The sequence below is a fragment of the Zosterops lateralis genome, assembly GCF_965231275.1.
Source record: "Zosterops lateralis genome assembly, chromosome: 1".
NCBI classification, from domain to species: Eukaryota; Metazoa; Chordata; class Aves; order Passeriformes; family Zosteropidae; genus Zosterops; species Zosterops lateralis.
This window is the reverse complement of record NC_139762.1, coordinates 1,175,781-1,197,991: the sequence shown is the minus strand read 5'-3', so window position 1 is coordinate 1,197,991 and position 22,211 is coordinate 1,175,781. Positions and strand designations below refer to the sequence as shown.

Here is a 22,211-nt window from a genome sequence, read left to right as displayed (position 1 = left end):
TTGGGGACACCCCCCTGCCGTGTCCCCCTGTGCCACCCCCCGCCTGCTGCTCTGTCCCTGAGCCCCCGTTGCTTATTTTTACTGCCTTCCTTCCTTCCTCCTCTCCCCCACCGCGCCGTCCCGCTGTACAGTGCTTGGGGTGTAGTTTTGTATGGAAGAAGCGATAAGGAATAAAGTCGTGCTGGGCCGCAGAGCCTGGAGCATCCTCGCCGTGGCTCCTCCTGTGCTCTGTGGTCGCTGTCCTGCCCCATCCCCGCGGTCCTGGGTCGAGGAAAGCAGCGGGATGGGAAGGGGGGACCAGGGGCGTGGGGGGTTCAGGAGGTCCCTTTGTCACCAACCCATCCCTGTGTCCTTCCTGTCCCCCATCCTTGGCCCATCCCCAAGTCCTTCCTACCCCTGATTTGGGGACAGGAGTTATTTCACACAATTTTTCCCCCCAGGGCCCTTCTTCAGGCACCCCAGGGTCCCCAAACTGGGTGTCACCATCTTCCTGGGAGGCCACAGCCAGAGCTGGGTGATCCTGCAAATGCCACAGCTCCTGCTGCCCCACTGTCCCCTCCTGGGGGGCTGAACCCTCCTGTCCCATCCCACATTGGGGGAAGGAGCTGCCACCGAGCAGGATGTGGCAGTAAAGGGGCTCTGGATGCTGGAGGAGGGGACAGCACAGGGGACACAGCCTGGAAATGGAGAGGGGAGACAGGGGAGCAGTGCTGGAGTGCCCTGGGGACATTGGACATGCTGTGGGGACACTACACACCTGCCATGGGGAGCTCAGACATTCCCTGGGGACCCTACACACTGTCCAGGGGCCTTGGGCATTCCCTGGAGACCCTACACACTCTCCAGGGGCCTTGGGCATTCCCTGGGGACCCTACACACTGTCCAGGGGCCTTGGGCATTCCTTGGGGACCCTACACACTCTCCAGGGGCCTTGGGCATTCCCTGGGGACCCTACACACTGTCCAGGGGCCTTGGGCATTCCTTGGGGACCCTACACACTGTCCAGGGGCCTTGGGCATTCCCTGGGGACCCTAAACACTCTCCAGGGGCCTTGAATGATGCCCTGCACACTGCTGGGGACCCCAAGCACTACTGGGGACCCCACACCTTGCCTGGGGACCCCAAATGCTGCTGGGGACTTTGGACACTCCCTGGGAATCCTGCACACATTTTGGGAACACTGCACAATGCCCGGGGACCCTGCACACACACTGGGGATGCTGCTGGGGGCCTTGGACATTCCCTGGGGACCCTGCACAGTGCCCAAGGGGTCTTGAATGATGCCAGGGACTCTCCACAACTCCCTGGGGACCCTGCACAGTGCCCAAGGGGTCTTGAATGGGGACCCTCTACACTCCCTGGGGACACTGGACACTTCCAGGGACCTTGGACACTCCCTGGGGACCCTGCACAATGCCCAAGGGGTCTTGAATGATGCCAGGGACTCTCCACAACTCCCTGGGGACCCTGCACAATGCCCAAGGACTCTCCACACTCCCTGGGGACACTGGACATTGCCAGGGACCTTGGACAATCCTTGGGGACACTACACACTCCTGGAACCTGTCAGGCAGCCTGGGGCCTGCACATTCCTGGGGACCCTTTGAACTCACTGGGGACACTGCAAACTGTCTGGGGACCCCAAACACTCCTGGAGACCCCAAACACTGCCTGGGGACCCCCAACACTGCCTGGGGACCCCAAACACTGCCTGGGGACCCCAAACACTTCTGGGGACCCCAAACACTGCCTGGGGACCCCAAACACTTCTGGGGACCCCCAACACTGCCTGGGGACCCCAAACACTTCTGGGGACCCCAAACACTGCCTGGGGACACCAAACACTGCCTGGGGATCCCAAATACTCCTGGGGACCCCTAACACTGCCTGGGGACCCCAAACACTCCTGGAGACCCCCAACACTGCCTGGGGACCCCCAACACTGCCTGGGGACCCCAAACACTGCCTGGGGACCCCCAACACTGCCTGGGGACCCCAAACACTGCCTGGGGACCCCAAACACTCCTGGAGACCCCAAACAATGCCTGGGGATCTCAAACACTGCCTGGGGACCCCCAACACTGCCTGGGGACCCCAAACACTGCCTGGGGATCTCAAACACTGCCTGGGGACCCCAAACAAACACTCCTGGGGACCCCAGACACTCCTGAAGACCCCCAACACTCCTGGGGACCCCAAACACTGCCTGGGGACCCCAAACACTCCTGGAGACCCCATACACTGCCTGGGAACCTCAAACATTCCTGGGGACCCCCAAACACTGCCTGGGGAACCCAAACACTGCCTGGGAACCCCAAACACACCTGGGAATCTCAAACACTGCATGGGGACCTCAAACACTCCTGGGGACCCCAAACACTCCTGGAGACCCCCAACACTGCCTGGGGATCCCAAACACTCCTGGAGACCCCAAACACTCCTGGGGACCCCAAACACTGCCTGGGGACCCCAAACACTCCTGAGGACCCCAAACACTCCTGGGGACCCCAAACACTGCCTGGGGATCCCAAACACTGCCTGGGGATCCCAAATATTGCCTGGGGAACCCCAACACTGCCTGGGGACCCCAAACACTGCCTGGGGATCCCAAATACTGCCTGGGGATCCCAAATATTGCCTGGGGAACCCCAACACTGCCTGGGGACCCCAAACACTGCCTGGGGATCCCAAATACTGCCTGGGGATCTCAAACACTGCCTGGGGACCCCAACACTGGAATGGGGTGAAGCTCCTTTGTCCCATGGCCTTGTCCCCATTTAGAGCTGCAGAGCCATGGGTCAAACAACCCTTTCACACAGAGATCACACACAAACCCATAATTTTCTGGGTTTTTTTTTTTTTTGGAGGCTTTTTTTGTGGTTTTTTTTTTAAACAGAAGTTTTATGGTTATATGCAAATTAGGTCATTAAATGATTTGCATAAAATGTTCGCACGTCAGCGACTAACTGTTTCTAACTCCCACCCCCCCCTTCGACAAGGTAGTAAATCCTACAGGACTAACGCTGTCACACGTGTCCCCTCCACAGTGTCACCTCACAGAGGGGGACACACCGAGCACTCCGAGCCGGGGGCAGCAGCTCCGGCCACCCCGACCTCGCGCGTCCTTCTCGTCCCTTCCCCGCGGGGATCCATCCGGGTGCCGCCCGCGTTCACCGCACACCGTCCCCTGGCCCGGGGGGCGGCCGCGGGCATTCCGTGTCCGTGGCGGAGCGGCTCCCGCCCGTCCCTAGCTGTTGGTGAGGAAAAGGCGTCTGTGTCGGGAAGCGGAACCACGCGGCCGCCCTCGACGCCGGCCCCGGCCGCGGTTACCGAAGGGGCTCCGGCTGGGCACGGCGGTGTCTGCCCAAGCGGCGCTCCCGGCTGGCGGCTCGGGGAAGGTGGGCTCGGCTTTGGGTTGCTCCAGGAGCGGGCTGGGGTCTCGGCGGGGCTCGGGGGGCGGCGGGGCCGGGCTCTGGCGGGCGCTGGAGCGCTCCTGGCGCAGGTAGCGCAGCTCGTCGCGGATGTCCGTGAGGACGCCGAGCAGGCGGAACTGCAGCTCCCGGTCGCGGGCGCGCTCCTCGCGTTGGGTGGCTCGTTCCTCCTGCCACATGGCCAGCTCTTGGTGGTACAGCTGGTCCCACTGCTCCTCCAGGTCGAGCAGGTGATGGATGCTAGTCCTCCAGCTCTCGCGGCGGTCCTCGCGCAGGCGGGAGCAGCCAAGCCCGCGGGCCGGGCCGTGGGTGGCTGGAGCATCTCCCGGAGGGGAGGCTGAGGAAGGCAGCGATTCCTCGGTCAGGGCGCCGTGCAGCGGGGAACGGGCAGGCGGCTCCTCCTCGGCCGGAGCCTTCTCCCAGGTGGGCCCCATCAGTACCCTGGGCAAGGCGCCCACCTCCGGGCCAGGGCCCCCCGCCTGCTCCTCGGGGTGCGCCGAGTCGAGCCCGCGGCCCAGGGCGGGCAGGTCGGACACGCCCTCGTGCCCCCAGTCCGAGTGAGCGTCCGCGGGGTTCAGGGAGTCCTCGGGCAGGGAGGTGACGGAGCCCTGGGAGCTGCAGCGGCGGATCAGCATGGCCTGGCGGGACAGTTTCATGTCCTCCTCCGCTGACATGGGGGTCTCGGGGTTTGGTTGTATCCCCGCTGCGCCGCCGTGGCCTCTCTCCACCTCCCGGCCTTCCCGTTCCTCCTCCTCGGACATGGAGGCGTAGGAGACCAGGGACTCGTTCCGCAGGGACGGGGAGATGGCCGAGGCGTCCGGAGTGCGCAGCTCCGCTCCCGGCTCGGCTGGGAGAGAAGAAAAACCCATGGTGAGCCACAGCACTGCCCTGGCCACAGGCCCCTCCCAGCTTGTGGATCCTAGTGGATCTCCATCCTGACCCAGTGGATCTCCATTCTGAGTAAGAGGATCTCCATCCTGACCCAGTGGATCTCCATCCTGACTCCACTCCCAGCAGATCCCCATCCAGAACCCCACTGCCACTGGATCTTCAACTAAATCCTGCTGGCCAGAGGATTGCCATCCAGATCCCACACTTCTCAGCAGATCTTCATCCAAACCCTGCTCCCAGCAGATCTTCATCCACACCCAGCAGATCTCCATCCAGACCCAGATCTCCATTCAGACCCATCAGATCTCCATCCAAACCCCGCTCTCAGCAGATCTCCATCCACACCCAGCAGACCTCCATTCAGACCCCATTCCCAGCCAGTCTCCAGGCAGACCCCACACCAGCCAGCCCATCCTGCGGTGTTCCCGTACCGGAGCTGCCCTGCCCGTCCCCCAGGCCGTAGTCTCCGGCGGGCTTGGGGCTCTGTCCCGGCAGGCGCGATCTCCATCCACACCCAGCAGATCTCCATCCAGACCCAGCAGATCTCCATCCAGACCCATCAGATCTCCATCCAGACCCATCAGATCTCCATCCAGACCCCGCAGATCTCCATCCAAACCCCTCTCCCAGCAGATCTCCATCCAAACCCCTCTCCCAGCAGGTCTTCATCCACACCCATCAGATCTCCATCCACACCCATCAGATCTCCATCCAGACCCCTCTCCCAGCAGGTCTTCATCCAAACCTCGCCCCCAGCAGATCTCCATCCAGACCCACTCCCAGCAGATCTCCATCCACACTCAGCAGATCTCCATCTAGACCCCTCAGATCTCCATCCATACCCATCAGACCTCCATCCAGATCCATCAGATCTCCATCCAAACCCAGCAGATCTCCATCCACACCCAGCAGATCTCCATCCACACCCCACTCCCAGCAGATCTCCATCCAGACCCAGTAGATCTCCATGCACACCCATCAGATCTCCAGCCAGCCCATCCCCGCCCTCCCCATCCCGCGGCGTTCCCGTACCGGAGCCGCCCTGCCCGTCTCCCCGGCCGTAGTCTCCGGCGGGCTCGGGGCTCTGTCCCGGCAGGCGCGGCACGGCCGAGCCCTCCACGTCGGGCAGGGCCGAGGGCTGCCCGTTGGTGTCGATGTAGATGCTGGGGTGGCTCACACCGGGCTGCAGGTGCATGAAGGGCTGCTTGGAGGCGCCGGGGAAGAAGAGATCTGTGGGACACAGAGAGGAAGGAGGTGGCCTCAGGTGATGTGGACACGAGGTAAAGGTGCTCCTCCAGCAAGGCTATCCTGTGCTGTTGCTCGGCCTCACCTGGTCCAGCATCATCCTGAACCCCCAGGGGGCTGATCCCACCCTAGTGCCAGGGAATTGTGGGGTTGGGGAATGATCTGAGCTGGGAGGGACTCACAAGGATCACTGATCCAACTCCTGGCCCTGCATGGATCCCTCAACAATCCCACCCTGGGCATCCCCAGCAGTGCTGTCCAAACACTCCTGGAGCTCTGACAGCCTCAGGGTCAGAGCCCATTCCCTGGGGAGTCTGAGCAGTGCCCAGCACCCTCTGAGGGAAGAACCTTTCCCTGATTTCCAGCCTGACCCTCTCCTGGCACAGCTTCATGCCATTACACAGGATTTTTTCCTTCAGCCTAGAGCCCTGTGCTTGGCATCTGGATCAGAGACAGCTGAGTCTGGGCAATATAGACCCAACCTATGATGCCCCCAGAGAAACCAGAGAGGCCACTTTAGCATGAAACAACATCAAATTAAAGAAAAAAAGAAAGAAGAACTAAAAAGACCCACGCCTGCAAAGCTTGAGGTGCTCCTACCAATCCTGTTGAGCTGGCACAGTTTTCCCAGAGCAGCTGTGGCTGTCCCTGGATCCCTGGAAATGTCCAAGGCCAGGCTGGATGGGGTTTGGAGCAACCTGGGATAGTGGGAAGTGTCCCTGCCCATGGCACAGGCTGGAACAGGATGAGCTTTAAAATCCCTTCCACATCAAACCACTCTGGGATTTCTACAACTTGCAGGTGATTTCCATAGGGGATTTCTAATCCCAGCACACACAGTTCCCTACCCTGGCACTTGGGTACAACAGAACCACGACTCTGATGGATGCTGCAATCCCAACACAAACCCCAGAGTCTCTCTCCACAATCCAGCGTGGCCAGACATCCCTCAGGGAGCACAACCAGCGCTCCACAACCACCCTCATCCCCCAGACCCACCACCACTGACCTGGGTCCAGGATGATCTCGGGCTCCGAGTCGTGGCTGGCCTGCAGGAAGGTGGAAGCCACCATCTTCTCCAGGGGCGTGAGGCGCGGCTTGTGGAGCGGCCCCCCGGCGCGGTTCACGGGCAGGTGCTTCTTGGAGGTGATTTTCTTCTTGACGTCCAGCCGTAGGTCGCGCCACTTGTGCTTGAGGTCGTCGATGGAGCGCTCGGTGTAGCCCAGGAAGTTGACTCGGCTTTGGATCTGGGTCCAGAGCTGCTTCCTCCGCACGGGGTGAGCCCGCAGGGCCTCGGACCCGTACAGGGCGCTGAAATGCCGGACCACATTCCAGACCAGCGTCTCGGTCTCGTCATTGGAGAAGTTGGCCTTCCTCTTCCGGCCAGACGCTGGCATCGCCTGCGAGGCTGCGGCAGAGGTGGAAGGGGCACAATTGAACCTCGGTCCCCACTCCTCTCTGTCAGCTCCTGGGGGGAACATGGGGCTGCGGGAGCCCGAGGGAGCCGCGGAGGAGGGAGCCGAAGCAAGAGCCCCGGAGGCATCCATGGCAGGGGAGGCTCGGGCCGGGGAGGATCTAAAGAGCCGCTTCGGCACAGCACGCGGCACGGGCGCACCGCATCGCCTCGCCCCGGCTCGAGGGCACCTGGGAGGGGAGAAAAGGAAAGGGCAGCGGTGGCTGGTGGCAGCGCAGAGGGGACAGTCAGGGCCTCTCCAGCCAGAGGCACCCGGGAGCCCCCCAGGCAGCCGCGGGCAGGGACGCGGCAGGAGCACGGTGAGGGGTTGTGGGGGGAGAGCCTCGGGCACAGAAGTTGCCTCAGAGGGTGGTGGGGGCACCTCAGGGCCAGGCTGAGGGTGGTAGGGGCACCTCAAGGCCATGGCAATGCCAGCCACGGTGGGGAAAGTCTTTTGGGCATGATGAGCACTTCAAATTCCCAACCAGGACCTCGGGGTCACAACACTGACCAAGACCTGAAGGACAGGTCTAGGGGCCTTGGCCATGGTGAAGACCTTGGCCAAGAAGCAGGCCTTGGCCATGGTGAGAACATCAAGAGCCCAGCGAGCACCTCCAGCTCCTGCTGAGGACCTTGGGGTCATGGTGAAACCTGTGGCCACAGTGAGAGCCCCAAGGCCATGGCAAAGACACCATGGAAGGCCTTGGCCATGGTGAGCAGCTCGAGCTTGCACCAGGGCAATGAGCAAGGCCATGGCAAGTGTTTCAAGTCCATAATGAACACCTTGGCAAAGGCCTTGGCCATGATGAACACCTGAAGAGCCCAGTGAGGACTTTGGCGCTACAGAAAAGACCTTGACTACGGTGAACACCCCAAACTCCCAGCGAGGACCTTGAGGACACAGCAGAGCCCTCGGGCACACCTGGAGCTCCCAGTGAGCACCCTGAGGCCATGGCAAACACCTCAGCCATGGTAAACACCCCAAACTCCTCATGAAGAACTTGGGACCACGTCAAAAACCTCGGCTGTAGCAAGTGCTCCAAGGCTGTGATGAACCCCTTGGCCATGGGGCACACCTGGACCAGGTGTGCACACACCTCAAGCTCCCAGGAGGACCGGGGGACCACAGCAAAGACCCCAAGCTCTCACCGAGCCCTCAAGCCCCACCAAACCTCGGGAGAGCCGCACCAGCCTCGTACGGCCCCCACAGTCCTGAGGTATCCCCTGAGTCCCCCACCATCCCCTGAGCCCCCTGCCCATCCCCAGGGCCCCCCAGCCCCCCGGCAGCGCCCACACCCGCGGCCTCGGGGCTCCGGGAGGGCTCAGCGCTGCCCTCCCTTGGCTTTGTTCGCGTTTCTCCACCCGGGGACAAAGCGGCGGGGCCGGGGCCTGCCCCGCTGACCCCCCCCACACCTCCATTGGGGATCCCACAGCGGGCGGCTGAGCGGGGCAAGGCACCAACCGCGGACCTCACAGCTCCCTGAGCCCCGCTGGTTCTCCTCCGAGCCCGGGGCAGCGCTTACCTGGGCCGGGCCGGGCGTGCGGGGCGCGGGGGGCGCGGAGCGGGGCCCCGGCGGCGGCGGGAGGGGAGGGGGGGCTCAGGTCCGGCGGCGGGTAATGGCTCCCGCCTCGGCGGAACTCGCCTTCATTTCCTCCGCGCGCCGGCGCGGGCCCTGCGCGACTCCCGCACGCGGGCTCCCCCTGGCGGCACCGCCGCGCAACGGCAGCGGAGGGACAGCGGGCAGGGGAGGGGACACGGCACAGGGAGGGGACACCGGGAGGGGACACAGGGAGGGGACAGAGCACAGGGAGGGGACACCGGGAGGGGACACAGGGAGGGGACAGAGCACAGGGAGGGGACACCGGGAGGGGACACGGGGAGGGGACAGAGCACAGGGAGGGGACACGGGGAGGGGACAGGACAAAGGGGAGGGGACACGGGGAGGGGACATGGGGAGAGGACAGCGGGAGGGGCACGGGGAGGGGACACTGCATGGGGAGGGGACACGGAGAGGGGAGGGGATGCGACACAGGACATGGGGAGGGGATGGGACACGGGGAGGGGACACCAGGAGGGGACATGGGGAGGGGACAGGACAGCAGGAAGGGACATGGGGAGGGGACATGGGAAGGGGACACCGCATGGGGAGGGGATACGGGGAGGGGGCAGAGCATGGGGAGGAGACATGGGGAGGGGACACGGGGAGGGGACACCGGGGAGGGGATGGAACATGGGGAGGGGACAGAGCACAGGGAGGACACAGCAAATCCCTGCGGGAGGGGACGGGACATCAGGAGGGGACACGAGGAGGGGGCAGGACAGCCCTGCGGGAGGGGACAGGACACGGGGAGGGGACAGGGCACCGGGAAGGGACATCCCACCGGGAGTGAGCATCCCTGCAGGAGGAGAACAGCCTACTGGAACAGGACATCCCACCGGGACATCCCACCGGGAGGGATATCCCACCGGGATTGGACATCCCACAGGGACGGGACATCCCCACAGGAGGAGGGGACATCCCACCGGGACATCCCACCGGAATGGAACATCACACCAGGAGGGACATCCCTGCAGGAGGGGACGGCAGGTACCCACTGCGGCTGTATCCCCGTGGTGATAACATCCCCGGGGTGATAAATCCCCGTGTTCCACGAGGATGCCGTGGGGATCCCGCCATGCCCCCCATCCCTGCACCTCCTGGGCCTGTGGGGACACCTCTGTCCCCTGCCTGGCCCTGTGCCCCCCATCCCTGCACCCCCTGGGCCTGTGGGGACACCTCTGTCCCCTGCCTGGCCCTGTGCCCCCCATCCCTGCACCCCCTGGGCCTGTGGGGACACCTCTGTCCCCTGCCTGGTGACCTCCAGCTGCCCCTGACTCTCTGTGGACAACCAGAGGGTGATCCTTGTATCCCACCCACCCTCGGGGACCCCAGTGTGGGGCACAGTGTGCACAGGGAGCTGTGTAGAGCACCCCAGGGTGCCACCAAGGCTGGCACAGCCAGGACAGGGTGCTCAGCCAGGTCCTCACTGCCCATAGGTGCTGCCACAGCCCTGGTGAGGATGGCACAGCTTGGGGATGCTGTGGGGCCATGGTGTCCCCAGGATGGGAAAGGGGGTTTGGGGTGGCCCCACGTCTTTCAGCAACCTCAGGGAGCTCTGCCCCACTCACAGCAAACAGAGAAATAAAACCACCCGTGTTTTGCTTTGCTGAATTCCAACCTTTTAATGCCTGTAACAATCCTTTGGGTACCATGTGGTGACAGCAGCCAGTGGTACCCAATCCCCCCATGGGAAGGAGCTGCTGTCCCCAGCACAGGGACACCCCAGCACCCCCCACATCCCCCCACAGCAGTCACAACCACCCCACTCCGGGCAAACCCCCACTGGCTGCAGCAGCTCCACATCGTTTCCTGCTGGCTGCAGCAGCCACCCTGTGGGAGAAGGTTCTGGCAGCAGCTTTGTGTCCCCATGGGTGACACCCAGAGCATGGTGGCTCCACACTGGGTGATCCCATGGGGTCATACACGGCAAACCCCACGGCAAAACTGCAGGGAACAGTGACAACCCCAGTGAGCACCGACTCCTCTCACAAGCACAACCAGGTCCTGGCACACACAGCCACCCACCCCATCACTGCCTGGGAGGGGTGTCCCCGAGGAAAGCCCTCCCTGCTCCAGCTGACACCATGTGCACCGCATCCTCCAGCTCGTAGAAAGCCTGGAAAAGATCCGGCGAGGTGGCCTGGCACTCCAGGTACCGCCGCAGCGTGGCCAGGCTTCTCCAGACCTCCCTCTCCGAGGGGCAGGGCGGCACTGCTGCCAGCTCAGCTGCATCCTCACCCTCTGCCATCCCCTCATCCCCATCCGCCTCCGCCGGGTCCCCGTTGTGCCCCAGCTGGTCCTGGCCAGGCAGGCCGGGCGCCGAGGTGAGGGACACAGCCTCAGTGCTGGCATCAGGGGTGAGACCAGCAGCACGGAAGCAGCTGGCGATGAGCCCTGGGTGAACATCACCCCAAGCTTGTGCCAGCATGTGCAGCACATCCAACAAGCTGGGCTGGCCTGCACCACGCTCCGCCGGCAGCCACCGCAGCAACCGCCGGCGGTAATGCCCCTTGAGGTCACCAGCAATGCCACGCTCCAAGGGCTGGGCCAGAGCAGCAGCCAGAGGGACAAAGACCATCCTGACGTTGGACAGCTGGAGGTAAGGGTGCGCCTCGTGCTTGGCCAGCAGGAGCAGGACGCTCTTGCCCCGCCGCCGCATGGCCTCGTTGAAGTCCCGCAGCCACTCGACGAAGAGTGGCGCGGTCAGGCCGGCCAGGCTGCCGCCGGCGCGGTAACTCCACGGCATCTGCTCCAGGTTGACGCCGCGCAGGCAGCGTGGCCGGGGGCTGTCCCCCACCGCCCGCAGCGGCAGCTTCTCCGAGCCACTGGCGTTGGCGCAGAGCAGCAGCGTCAGCCTCTCACCGGAGCTCTCACCGTGTTTGCCGGGAGTGCTGGCTGGGAGTGGCACCACGGTCTCCCCGCAGGCAAAGATCTCGGCGGGTGTGTAGCTACGGAGGAGCCCGGGCAGCACCGAGCCAGCCCAGTGCTCTGCAGTGGGCTGCTCTGCGTCCCCTTTTTCCGCCGGCGGCTTCTTGTTGGTGAAACCGTGGCGAGCGCCCAGGCGAGCCAGCCAGCCGCCGCTGGGCTCGGGATCAGGCCGGGCTGGGTGCCTGGCCCTGAGCTGCAGCAGAGGGTGGTCAGTGGCACGGGCACCCTCCACCCAGCGCAGCAGCGCGGCCTCCAATGCCGCATCCTTCCCTTCTCTCTTGCGTTTGCGCTCTGGGTCGCCGTTGCGGTGCCACTCGTTCAGGATGCGCTCCTTGTTCTTGATGATGCGGCAGATCTGGGGTTGGGATACCCCAAAGCGTTTGGCCAGCTCACTTTGAGACACCTTGGGGCCCTCCAGCATCTCCAGCACACGCACTTTCTCCGTCAGTGACAGCTCTTTCCGTTCCTTCCGCGGTGCTGCCGTCGTTGCCACCTCCGGGGAGCGCCCAGTGGAGCAGAGGCCGGGGCGGTGTGGGCTGCCCGTGGTCCCCAGCCCTCCCGGTTCAGTGCAGCGGCCACAGATGTGGCCGAGCTCCACACCACGCCCCAACCGGTGCCGCACCAGGTCCGGTTTCTGCCCAACGCCTCCCCGGCCACACTCGGCACAATCCAGCGGTGCCTCCCCGGGCTGGCGGCAGCAGCGGCGGCTCTCGAAGGCGGGAGGTGCGGTGATGAACCCCCCGGTACCGGCCCCGGGATTGGGCTCCGGCTCGAGGGCGCCGCAGTAGCTGCAGCCCCGTTCCCGTAGCGGGGCGAGGAAGTCAGTGGGGCCGGTGTGGCGGCACGGGGAGGAGCGGGGCGGTGGGGACACTCCGTCCTCGTTCTTCACCTCCTTGCCTTGCCAGTCACCTGTGGAGACAGGAGGGTGTTGAGGTGTGGCCGCCTCACCAGGAATCCCATGGGATCAAGTTCCCAGCCCGATGTTGGACTCTTATTCCTGGTCCCATCCAGGCCCGATCCCACCCATCCCCATGTCCTGCTCACCCTGGGAGGGTCCGGTGGGTGCTGCATGTGGCTGGGGGCTCTGGTGCTCCCCGTAACGCCCCGTCGCCGTCGACGTCATCCCCTCGTCCCCTCGCTCCACCTCGGCCAGGATGTCGGGTTTGGTGATGCCGTAACCTGCCACAGAGACAAGAAAGAGGAGAGAGAGACAGTCATGCCACTGGAGATGCCAATGGAGATGCCACTGGCGGTGCCAATGGAGATGCCACCGGTGATGCCACTGGAGATGCCAATGGAGATGCCACTGGTGATGCCAATGGAGATGTCAATAGAGATGCCACTGGAGATGCCAATGGAGATGCCAATGGAGATGCCAATGGAGATGTCAATAGAGATGCCAATGGAGATGCCACCGGTGATGCCATCGGTCACAACAGGCGGTGCTGCCTTGCCGTGGTGATGGGCACAGGCAGCCGGTGTGGTCCCCAGAGCCCCTCCGTGACCTCCTGCTCCCTGCACCAACCCGGTGAGCGCCGGTCTCGCTCACGGCCAGGCCACGACCGGCCGGGATGGCCCCGGTGCCTCACCCAGGTCGACGGGATGCTGGCGATCCTCCTTCATGGCACCGGCGCCGTCCCGGTCTCGGTGAAAGGCGGCGGCAGCTGCTCCCGGTGCTGCTCCCGGTGCTGCTCCCGCCGAGGCCTCAGCAGCGCGAGGGATGGCGGTGACCGAGTGATGCCGCACCGGGATGACGGCGCTCGGCCGGGCGGCGATCCGGCGGTGCCCGCGGGGCTGCCGAGCCCCAGTGGGCCGCGGTGGCGTTGCCGGACCTGTCCCGGTCCCCTCCCGCCCGCTCGTTCCCGCCCGGTCCCGCCGCCGCCGCCGCCCCCGCCTCGCGCGGCCCCGTTACCGGCGGCGGGAACGCGCACAACGCCTGGCCCCGCCCCCTCAGCGCTCCGCCTCCTCTGATTGGCCGCGCCGCCGCCTCAATGAGCCGCGCGGTCCTCCCGCCCCTGGGGGTCGCTGTTGCGCTTGGCGCCGCCGCCCCAATGGACCGCGCGGTCCTCCCGCCGCTGGGGGTCGCTGTGGCGCCTGGCGCCGCTGCTCCAATGGGCCGCGCGGTCCTCCCGCCGCTGGGGGTCGCTGTCGCGCTTGGCGCCGCCGCCGCCGCTCCCAGCGCGCCCCGCGCCCTCGGCATGGCCGCTCCGCCCCGCCGCTGCTGAGCCGCCGCCGCCGCCGCCGCCGCCGCCCGGCCCCGCCGCCGCCCCGCCCGCGCCACCGCCTCCCCGCACCGCCCGCGCCGCCCCCCGCGCCATGGCCGATTGGGCCCCCGCTGAGGTAAGCGCTGCCTCCTCCTCCCCTCCGCCTCCCCCCCCGGTCCGGCCCGGCCCCGCGTCCCGCCCCCCCCCCCCCACCTCCCTCACGGCGGGCGCGTCCCCGCGCTCACCGCCCGCGTTTTCCCCTCAGGAGCTGGAGTGCATGATGGAATCCCCAGAGCTGGGCCTGGAGCAGCCGCTGCCCGCCGCCCCCGAGCAGGGCCCCGGCGGCGAGGCCGAGCTGCCGGCCGCCGAGATCTCCCTGACGCTGGTCACCGAGATCCAGGCCGTGGACAGGAAGGTGGACACACAGGCCGCCCAGCTGATGAACCTGGAGGGCAGGATGAGGATGGCCGAGACGAAGCTGATCGGCTGCGAGAAGACGGCGGTGGAGTTCGGGAATCAGCTGGAGAGCAAGTGGACGGCGCTGGGCACCCTCATCCAGGAGTACGGGCAGCTGCAGAAGCGCCTGGAGAACATGGAGAACCTGCTGAAGAACAGGAACTTCTGGATCCTGCGGCTGCCCCCGGGGGCAAAAGGGGAAGTCCCCAAGGTAACGGTTCCCTGCTCTTTCCTGCAGAAAAGGGCTGTTCTGCAGATATAGTGGACTCACAGTCCTGAGCTCACAGCCTCATATCCTGAGCTGACAGGCCTGTGCTCTGTACAGCCCCATATCCTGCAATGGCAGCCCTATATCCTATGCACTGACAGCCCTATATCCTATTAATTGGCCGCCCTATATCCTCCACTGACAGCCCCATATCGTGTGTACTGATAGCTCCATGTCATATGCACTGACAGCCCCATATCCTGTGCACTGGCAGCCCCATATCCTGTGAATTGACAGCTCCATATCCTATGCACTGACAGCCCCATACCCTATGTATTGGCAGCCCCATATCCTGTGCACTGGCAGCCCCATATCCTGCATTGACAGCCCCATATCCTGCAATGGCAGCCCCATACCCTATGTACTGACAGCCCCATATCCTGTGAATTGACAGCCCCATATACTATGCACTGACAACCCCATATCCTACACTGACAGCCCCATATCCTGTGCACTGACAACCCTATACCCTGTGCACTGGCAGCCCCATATCCTGCAATGGCAGCCCCATACCCTATGTACTGACAGCCCCATATCCTATGCACTGGCAGCCCCATATCCTGTGAATTGACAGCCCCCTGCCCTATGTACTGACAACCCCATACCCTATGTATTGACAGCCCTATAGCCTGTGCACTGGCAGCCCCATATCCTATGCACTGACAGCCCCATATCCTGTGCATTGACAGCCCCATATCCTGTGCACTGACAACCCTATACCCTATGTACTGACAGCCCCATATCCTGCATTGACAGCCCCATATCCTGTAATGGCAGCCCCATATCCTGTGCACTGACAGCCCCATATCCTATGCACTGACAGCCCCATATTCTATGCACTGACAGCCCCATACCCTGTGCACTGACAGCCCCATATCCTATGCACTGACAGCCCCATATTCTATGCACTGACAGCCCCATACCCTGTGCACTGACAGCCCCATATCCTGTGCACTGGCAGCCCCATATCCTATGCACTGACAGCCCCATATCCTGTGCATTGACAGCCCCACACCCTATATATTGACAGTCCCATATCCTATGCACTGACAGCCCCATACCCTGTGCACTGACAGCCCCATACCCTGTGCACTGGCAGTCCCATATCCTATGCACTGGCAGTCCCATATCCTATGCACTGACAGCCCCATATCCTACACTGACAGCCTGATCCCTCCACTCACAGCCTGATTTTGGGGCAGCTGCAGTGCTGAGAGCACTTCATGGCTCCCTCACAGCCCTTCAGCACCCAGAAGCACCAGCACAGGTCTCACTGTGTTGATTATTCACCCTTTGTGCAGGTGTGATTTAGGAAAGGATGTCACAAATTCCTGTGTTTGGATCACGGGGAATTTTGTGGCTCAGCCACAAAACTGGGAAGTTTTGGGAACTGGGAAGGCTTGGGAACATCCCCAGGGGCTGTTCAGAGGTGATGAGAGCAGCAGAATTGTGTCAAAAAGGAGGTGAAAAGGAGTCTGTGCCAGGTGCTGTGCATGGGACAGGAGGAGGCTGAGCAGGGGGAGGTGACAGGCGGGTGACAAGGGAAATCCCTGTCATTTCCCTCGAGGGATGAGGCACGTGGGAAGGAGCAGATGTTCCTGCCTGGGACTGTCCTGTGTGACGCTGGAGGAGTTTTGAGTGAGAAAACTGAATGAGAAAACATCTCCATATCTTTTCTTAAATGAGAAACAAACCCTGTGGTGCTGCTATTGCAGGTCCCCGTGGCTTTCAACGACGCCTCATTCAACTTCTCTGAGGAGGAGTGGAAGAGCCTCAACGAGTGGCAGAAGGAGCTCTACAGGCACATCATGAAAGGCAACTACGAGGCCGTCATCTCCATGGGTAACTTTGGGCCAGGGTTTGTTTGTCCTCAGCCTCCTGGCACCGAGTTTTCCTGGGAAATGGTTGGATGGAAGCAGCTCTGTGTCCTGCAGGATCAGGGAGAGGGGGTTGTGTGTGCTCTGGGGAGGTGTTACACAGCCCTGGCAGCGAGTTCACAGCCACACTGAGGGTGGAAGGATGTCATGAGTGTCCCCTGCAAGGACAGTGGCTCTCTGATGGTCCCAGTGAGTGCTGGGATTGTGAGGAAGAGGAGGAGGAGGAGGAGGGGAAGTGAGAGGAGCCTCGATCCAAGCAAAGCTGGGGAAGAGGGAAGGTTCTTTGTCACGCCAAGGTCCACAGATCCACTGCGCTGGGTGCATCAGCCTGCTGGCTGCTTGGGGCAGCAGAGGGTGCTGTGTCCTGCCTCTGAGGTTCCTTCCAGCCCTTTCCTTGGGGTCTCCCATGAGGGAGAAGTGACATTTGCTCTGCCCAACCCCAGGGAGCCAGTCCTGCTCTGGGGCAGAGATGAGGAGAAGGCTGGCTGAGGGCGAGCTCTGCCTCCTGCTTTCCCCTCAGCAGCTCAGGGCAGTGCATTCCCAGCTGAAGGAACGCACTCTGCTTGCTCCTGCCAGTCCTGGCTGCTGGAATTCCCTCTGGGGAACACGTTGGCTTTCACAACATGTTCCAGAAATGACCTTGCCTTGGCTGGGCCGGGGGTGGGAGTGCAGACGTCGTCCCTGGTAGCCAGACACTTCCCTGAGCTGAGTCCAGGCTCATCTGCCTCCTTGCCATCCAGCTCTGCCCAATCCCAGGCTTTTTCCTGCTTTTTTTTCTCCCCTGTTTATTTCTTTAAACAGAGTTTTCCTGCAGTCCCTGTGTGCCAGGGAGAAAGGTGAAGGGTAACTCCCATACTCCTGTTTTCAAACCAATCCTGTGTCCTCCTGAGGCACAGGATCAAAGCTGTCCTGCTGCAGGGGATCTGAGCCTGGAGCTTAGAGAAACGTATCTGTGCTTCATCCCAAGGTTTCCCTTGAGGAACAAGGTCTAGGGCTCTGGCTCCTGTGCAAGGCAAACGGATCCACCCGGAGCAAGAGGTGGAATTTAACCCCCCAGGGGCCTCCTCCCACATGTCTGGAAGTGAAGTTTTGTGCTCTCCTCCCAAGGAGAGATGGTGATTGTCCCCTTTCCCCCACCAAAACCCGCGAGCAGCCCGTGCCTCGGAGGAGCAGGACGGAGCGGTCCTGGCTGGAGGGAACCGCACGGGGAGGGCAGTGCTGGCAGCTCTGGTGCTGCCCCCCGAGCTGAAGCCCCCATTGTAATGGATCCGCGGACCTTTAGCGCAGAGGAGAAGACAGGAGAGAGCCTGCAGGTAAGCCTTGGATGCCTTTTCTCCCTGTCCTCCTCCTCAAGGCTGCAGGCTGGGAGAGGTGCTCCTCACCTGAGCAGATGTGTGCTCCTGCATCCAGGGCCCACAAAAGGTGAGAGGGGCAGAGGGCTGAGAGCAGCTTCCTCAGCCTCTCCCGTTTGTTCCCCAGCAGAGGAAGGTCGGTGGGCAAAGGCTGCAGAGTCTCTCTCCCACCAGGGCAGGGGAAAGAAATATCCTCGTCCTCTTTTTATGTGCAGACGCTGCCATTTCCAAACCTGAGCTGCTGACACGGATTGAGCAGGGAGAGGATCCCAACACTGAGGATCAGGAGGATTCTGAGGGAGGAGAGACCCCCACGGACCCCAGCACTGGTGAGCCATGAAATTCTTGGATCTCAGGGGGGAGATGGAGGCAGATGTGGGACAGGCTGTTCTGTTGTGTCAGCTCTCTCCTCAGCTACAGGGCGACTTTGCTTTCCTGCTTGTCTCCCACCTGATACATCCATCTCTCCTGGAATCCTCTAAAGCAGCTGGAAGGTTGGAGTGTAACTCCTGTTCTTTTCTCTTTGCACAGAGTTTTTCTTCCCTGGGCCCGATGACAGCTCATGGGGTAAATATGAAGATACTCTGGCTGAAAGCCACGAAGGCTCTGAGGAGGAGGAGAGCATGGAAGTCCCTGGTACATGTGAGTGCATTGAGCTGCTTTGGGAAGTGTCCCTTGCCTAGATGTGCTTTTGGCTTCCCAGCCTCATTCCCAGGAGCAGCTCAGCTTTTCTGGATGATTTTCCAGAATGTCAGGAAGTTGCTTTGAGCAACTGCTTTGTACCATAGGAGATCCTCAGCCTCAGGCACTGCACAAGCCCATGAGGAAAAGAAGTTTTATTCTCTTTTCCTCTGTTTTTTTGGCCTTTATCCTAACCCACAAGTTCTTAAAGACCTCTCCTTCAGGAACCTTCTTTTTTCCCTCTGGCTACCTATCAATAGCTAGATGATATATATAATATTATATTACAATATAATTGAAGGCAGAAGTTGTTGGAGTTATCCAGAGAAGGAAACGGAACTGGAGAAGGGTCTGGAACACCAGGATCAGCTGAGGGAGCTGGGAAAGGGGCTCAGCCTGGAGAAAAGGAGGTTCAGGGGGGACATTGTGGCTCTGCACAAGTCCCTGACAGGAGGGGACAGCCGGGGGGGACGGGCTCTGCTCCCAGGGAACAGGGACAGGAGGAGAGGGAACGGCCTCAGGCTGGGCCAGGGGAGGTCAGGTTGGAAACTGGGAAAATTTCCTTCCCAAAAGGGGTTGTTACATATTGGGACTGCCCAGGGCTCTGGTGGAGTCCCCATCCCTGGAGGGTTGTAACATCCATATGGATGTGGTGCGTGGGGACATGGTCAGGGCTGGTTTGGCAGTGCTGGGGGGGTGGTTGGACTCAATGATTTCTGAGATTTTTTCAACCTCAGCCATTCCAAAGTTTCAAGCCAAATCCCTCTGAGCTCTCCTGTATCCCAGGCCAGAGCAGGTGCTCCCAGCAGGACTCAGCAGTGCCAGGCTCTGAGCTGGGTGTGCACAGCAGAGACCACCCCCCGTGGTTGTAAACACCCCCCACTCCTCTCCTCCCCAAAATGACCCCACTGTCTCTGCTCTGCCCAGACGAACAGCCGTGCGACGAGGAAGGCTCCGAGAGCCTGGAGCTTTCCAGATCATTGACAGGGAAGTGGGAAGAGGTTTTCTCCAACCCCGAGGAGGAGATGCAGTCGAGCAGCAAGAGCCAGAGCGGGTCGGCCCCGGCGCAGCGAACGGCCACGGGCAACGGGCTGAGGCGCTCGGTGCGGCGCGGGAGAGACTTGGCCAGGAAGGATCCCGAGCAGGCAGCAGCTGAAAAGGGGCCCTACATCTGCTGTGAGTGTGGGGAGAGCTTCCTGGACAAGCAGCTCTTTGCCACCCACCAGAAGAGCCACGCCAGCGAGGCCTGCACGTCCCTGGAGCGCGGCGAGAGCTTCCGGCAGAAATCCAAAGCCAAAAGCCAGGGCTCCTCACGCTCCAAAGCGTCCAAACGCCCCGATGGGGAGAAGAGCTCGAGCTTCAAGTACGGCTTCGTCAGGCACCAGGTGAACAACATGGTGGAGAGGCCTTACACCTGCTCCCAGTGCAAGGAGAGCTTCAGCTTGGAAGTGAGTCTGATCCTGCACCAGAAGCTGCACACGGGGAAAGGCGACGGGCCGCTGACGTGCACCTACTGCGGGAAGGACTTCAGAGATCTCTCCAAAGCCATCCGCCACCAGCGCATCCACACCGGAGAGAGGCCCTACCAGTGCACTGAGTGTGGGAAGAGCTTCATCCGGCGGGACCACCTGCTCAAGCACTGGCGGGTGCACACCGGGGAAACCCCCTACCAGTGCCCCGTCTGCGGGAAGCACTTCCGCTACAAAGAATCCCTGAATTGCCACCAGAAAATCCACTCCCGCAACCCACGGCCCGGGGAGGATTCCCAGCACAACCTGGGCTCGGCGGGCACCCAGACCGACCATTTGTGCGTGAAGAAAGAGACTAAGCAGTAGCCGAGGTGGGGCCGGGGCAGGAGGGCTCGCGGTGACCGTGACGGTTCCGGCAGGTGGACGTGCAGCATGATGGCAGGTGACTTGTATCGCAGCTAATCCATGTGGTCATGCTACGAAGCCCGCTTTGGTGAAGCATCCAAGGAATTCCTCTTAAAAAGACTCTGCTCAGGCCGGCCCAGGCAGCTCTGGGACCCCGCAGGGGGGTTCCCGTGGCACTTTCCACCGCGGTGCAGGCTCCCCCCGCAAAGTGCTCGCTGTTCCCTACGCAGGGTTGGATTCTGCCCGTAGAGAATAAATCCCGAGCCGATTCTCTGGGGTCCGTATTTAGCAGGTGTTCCCCCACCTATCTTTGTGCATATTCAGGAGTGACAAGCTTTCGCTTTCTTTTTTCCACTCGTTTCACTGCAAGGCTGGAAGCGCGAGGAGGGAGGGAGGGAAGGAAGGAAGGAAGGCGCCATTCCCAGCTCCTGCTGCGTCGCCGTGTGCCCCAAAGGCTGCCAGGCCAGGACTGGGATGAAGGCCAGGCCAGGACTGGGATGAAGGCCAGGCCAGGACTGGGATTGAAGGCAGGAGAGGCGAGAAGGCAGAGAGGTGGTCAGGGCACGATTTCACGGAAAAAGCGGAGAGGAGGAGAGCGTGGCAAAGAGCGGGGTGAGATAAAAGCAAGTGCTGGAGAAAGGGCTGAGGACATTGGAGCAGGAAGATTCGAGAAGGGCAATGTTCTGGAGGCGTGCTGGGCTCACTCACACAAGGAGGAGGACACGTCTCTGTTTTTTTTGAAGGGTGTCACTGGCACCAGCCGGGCTGTGGTTCCCCGCTGGGCCGACACACGGACTCCTGACAAATGAAGGTGATTTTATTATTATTTTTTAACTGGGTTTGGTCTCACTCAGGTAAGTCATGACGAGTGAAAGCAGCTTCTCCTAACCCCTGTAAAGAGCTGTTTGGTTTTTAGTTAACCTAGAAGTAGTCTGTTATTATTATTATTATTATTAATTATTATTATTATTATTATTAATTATGATGATGATAATACTACCAAGAAAGGTGTGACACTATATTTCACAGTTGCTCTAAAACACTTCCATGTATGCGATAACTGCCCGGAGTTTTCCAGCTGTTTGTGTAAATATTGGATGACTTCTGGAGCTGTTGGTGTTGTTTTGAGGTGCCTGTACGTGGTGTCTCTTCGCTCTGTATCGTCAGCTGCTGGTTCGTGACCGTGTTTTGTAATAACTTTTGTAAAGTCTGTCAATACAGTGTTTCCATTCTGAATTCCGTGTCTGAGCCCTTCACAGCTCCACTCATCCTGCTCCTCTCATTCAGGAGCTTTTCCAGGTAATTGTGGGACAGGTGAACAGCACAACTCTGGGATGCTGCAGCTGGGATTTGTGGTTTTCACTTTGCTGCTGTGATTGGGGTTTGTGATCCAGGAGCCATCCTGTGCCACACACACAGACAGGGCTGTGGGCAGCTGAGGAATCCTTGGATCTGTGGTGAGATGGAGCTGGGACATCCCACACCCAGGGACAAGGAGAATCACTGGTGGCTGTGGCCACCTTGGAGCTGGGATCATGGAATCCAAGAATGGCCTGGGTTGGAAGGGACCTCACAGGGTGCCCAGCTGGGTGTTTTTTCCTTCCAGGCTCCCTCTCAGCACAGCATTCCCCAGGATCTTCCCTGCCAGAGCCCAGGACACAGAAACAGTTCCCTCTCCCCAACAGAGATCCCTCAAGCTCTAATGAGGCCCAGGGGTTGTTCCAGCTTGGGGCCTGGTGTTGGGAGGGGGAGAGGGCAGCCCACGGGTCAGAGGCACCGTGGGGATGTGGCATTTTGGGGTCCACAGAGACCAGGGAGTGCCAGAGTCCCTCAGCCACCCCAGTCTGTGCTGGGTGCCCGGGGAGATGGACCCCAGTGAATGCCCCACACTCTGACCCCAATTATTCCCTCCAATCTCAGTGACCCCAGTGAATCCACCACATTCTGACC

General features: G+C 61.6%; 3 protein-coding genes across 3 annotated transcripts; 1 reads left to right on the top strand and 2 right to left on the bottom strand.

Moving 5' to 3' along the window:
* Nucleotides 1–2,762: 2,762 nt before the first annotated feature.
* Nucleotides 2,763–9,698, bottom strand: LOC310915725 (uncharacterized protein; the record flags this gene model as incomplete). Its single annotated transcript, XM_083872817.1, has 5 exons — nucleotides 2,763–4,278; nucleotides 5,355–5,552; nucleotides 6,577–6,975; nucleotides 8,544–8,721; nucleotides 9,576–9,698. 5 exons carry the CDS (start codon nucleotides 9,696–9,698, stop codon nucleotides 3,248–3,250), a joined length of 1,929 nt encoding a protein of 642 aa, XP_083728943.1. The 3' UTR covers nucleotides 2,763–3,247.
* Nucleotides 9,699–10,404: 706 nt separating this feature from the next.
* On the bottom strand, nucleotides 10,405–13,172 carry LOC310920936 (tigger transposable element-derived protein 3-like; the record flags this gene model as incomplete). Its single annotated transcript, XM_083880993.1, is given in 4 exon segments — nucleotides 10,405–12,507; nucleotides 12,510–12,543; nucleotides 12,545–12,728; nucleotides 13,139–13,172. Coding segments are annotated over 4 exon segments (2,109 nt in total). The 3' UTR covers nucleotides 10,405–10,650.
* A 693-nt stretch (nucleotides 13,173–13,865) lies between these two features.
* LOC310915718 (zinc finger protein 783-like) lies at nucleotides 13,866–21,485 on the top strand (the record flags this gene model as incomplete). The annotated part of the gene is made up of 5 exons (XM_083872805.1): nucleotides 13,866–14,420; nucleotides 16,193–16,319; nucleotides 17,922–18,035; nucleotides 18,238–18,348; nucleotides 19,315–21,485. 5 exons carry the CDS (start codon nucleotides 13,866–13,868, stop codon nucleotides 20,220–20,222), a joined length of 1,815 nt encoding a protein of 604 aa, XP_083728931.1. The 3' UTR covers nucleotides 20,223–21,485.
* Between the last annotated feature and the right edge of the window lie 726 nt (nucleotides 21,486–22,211).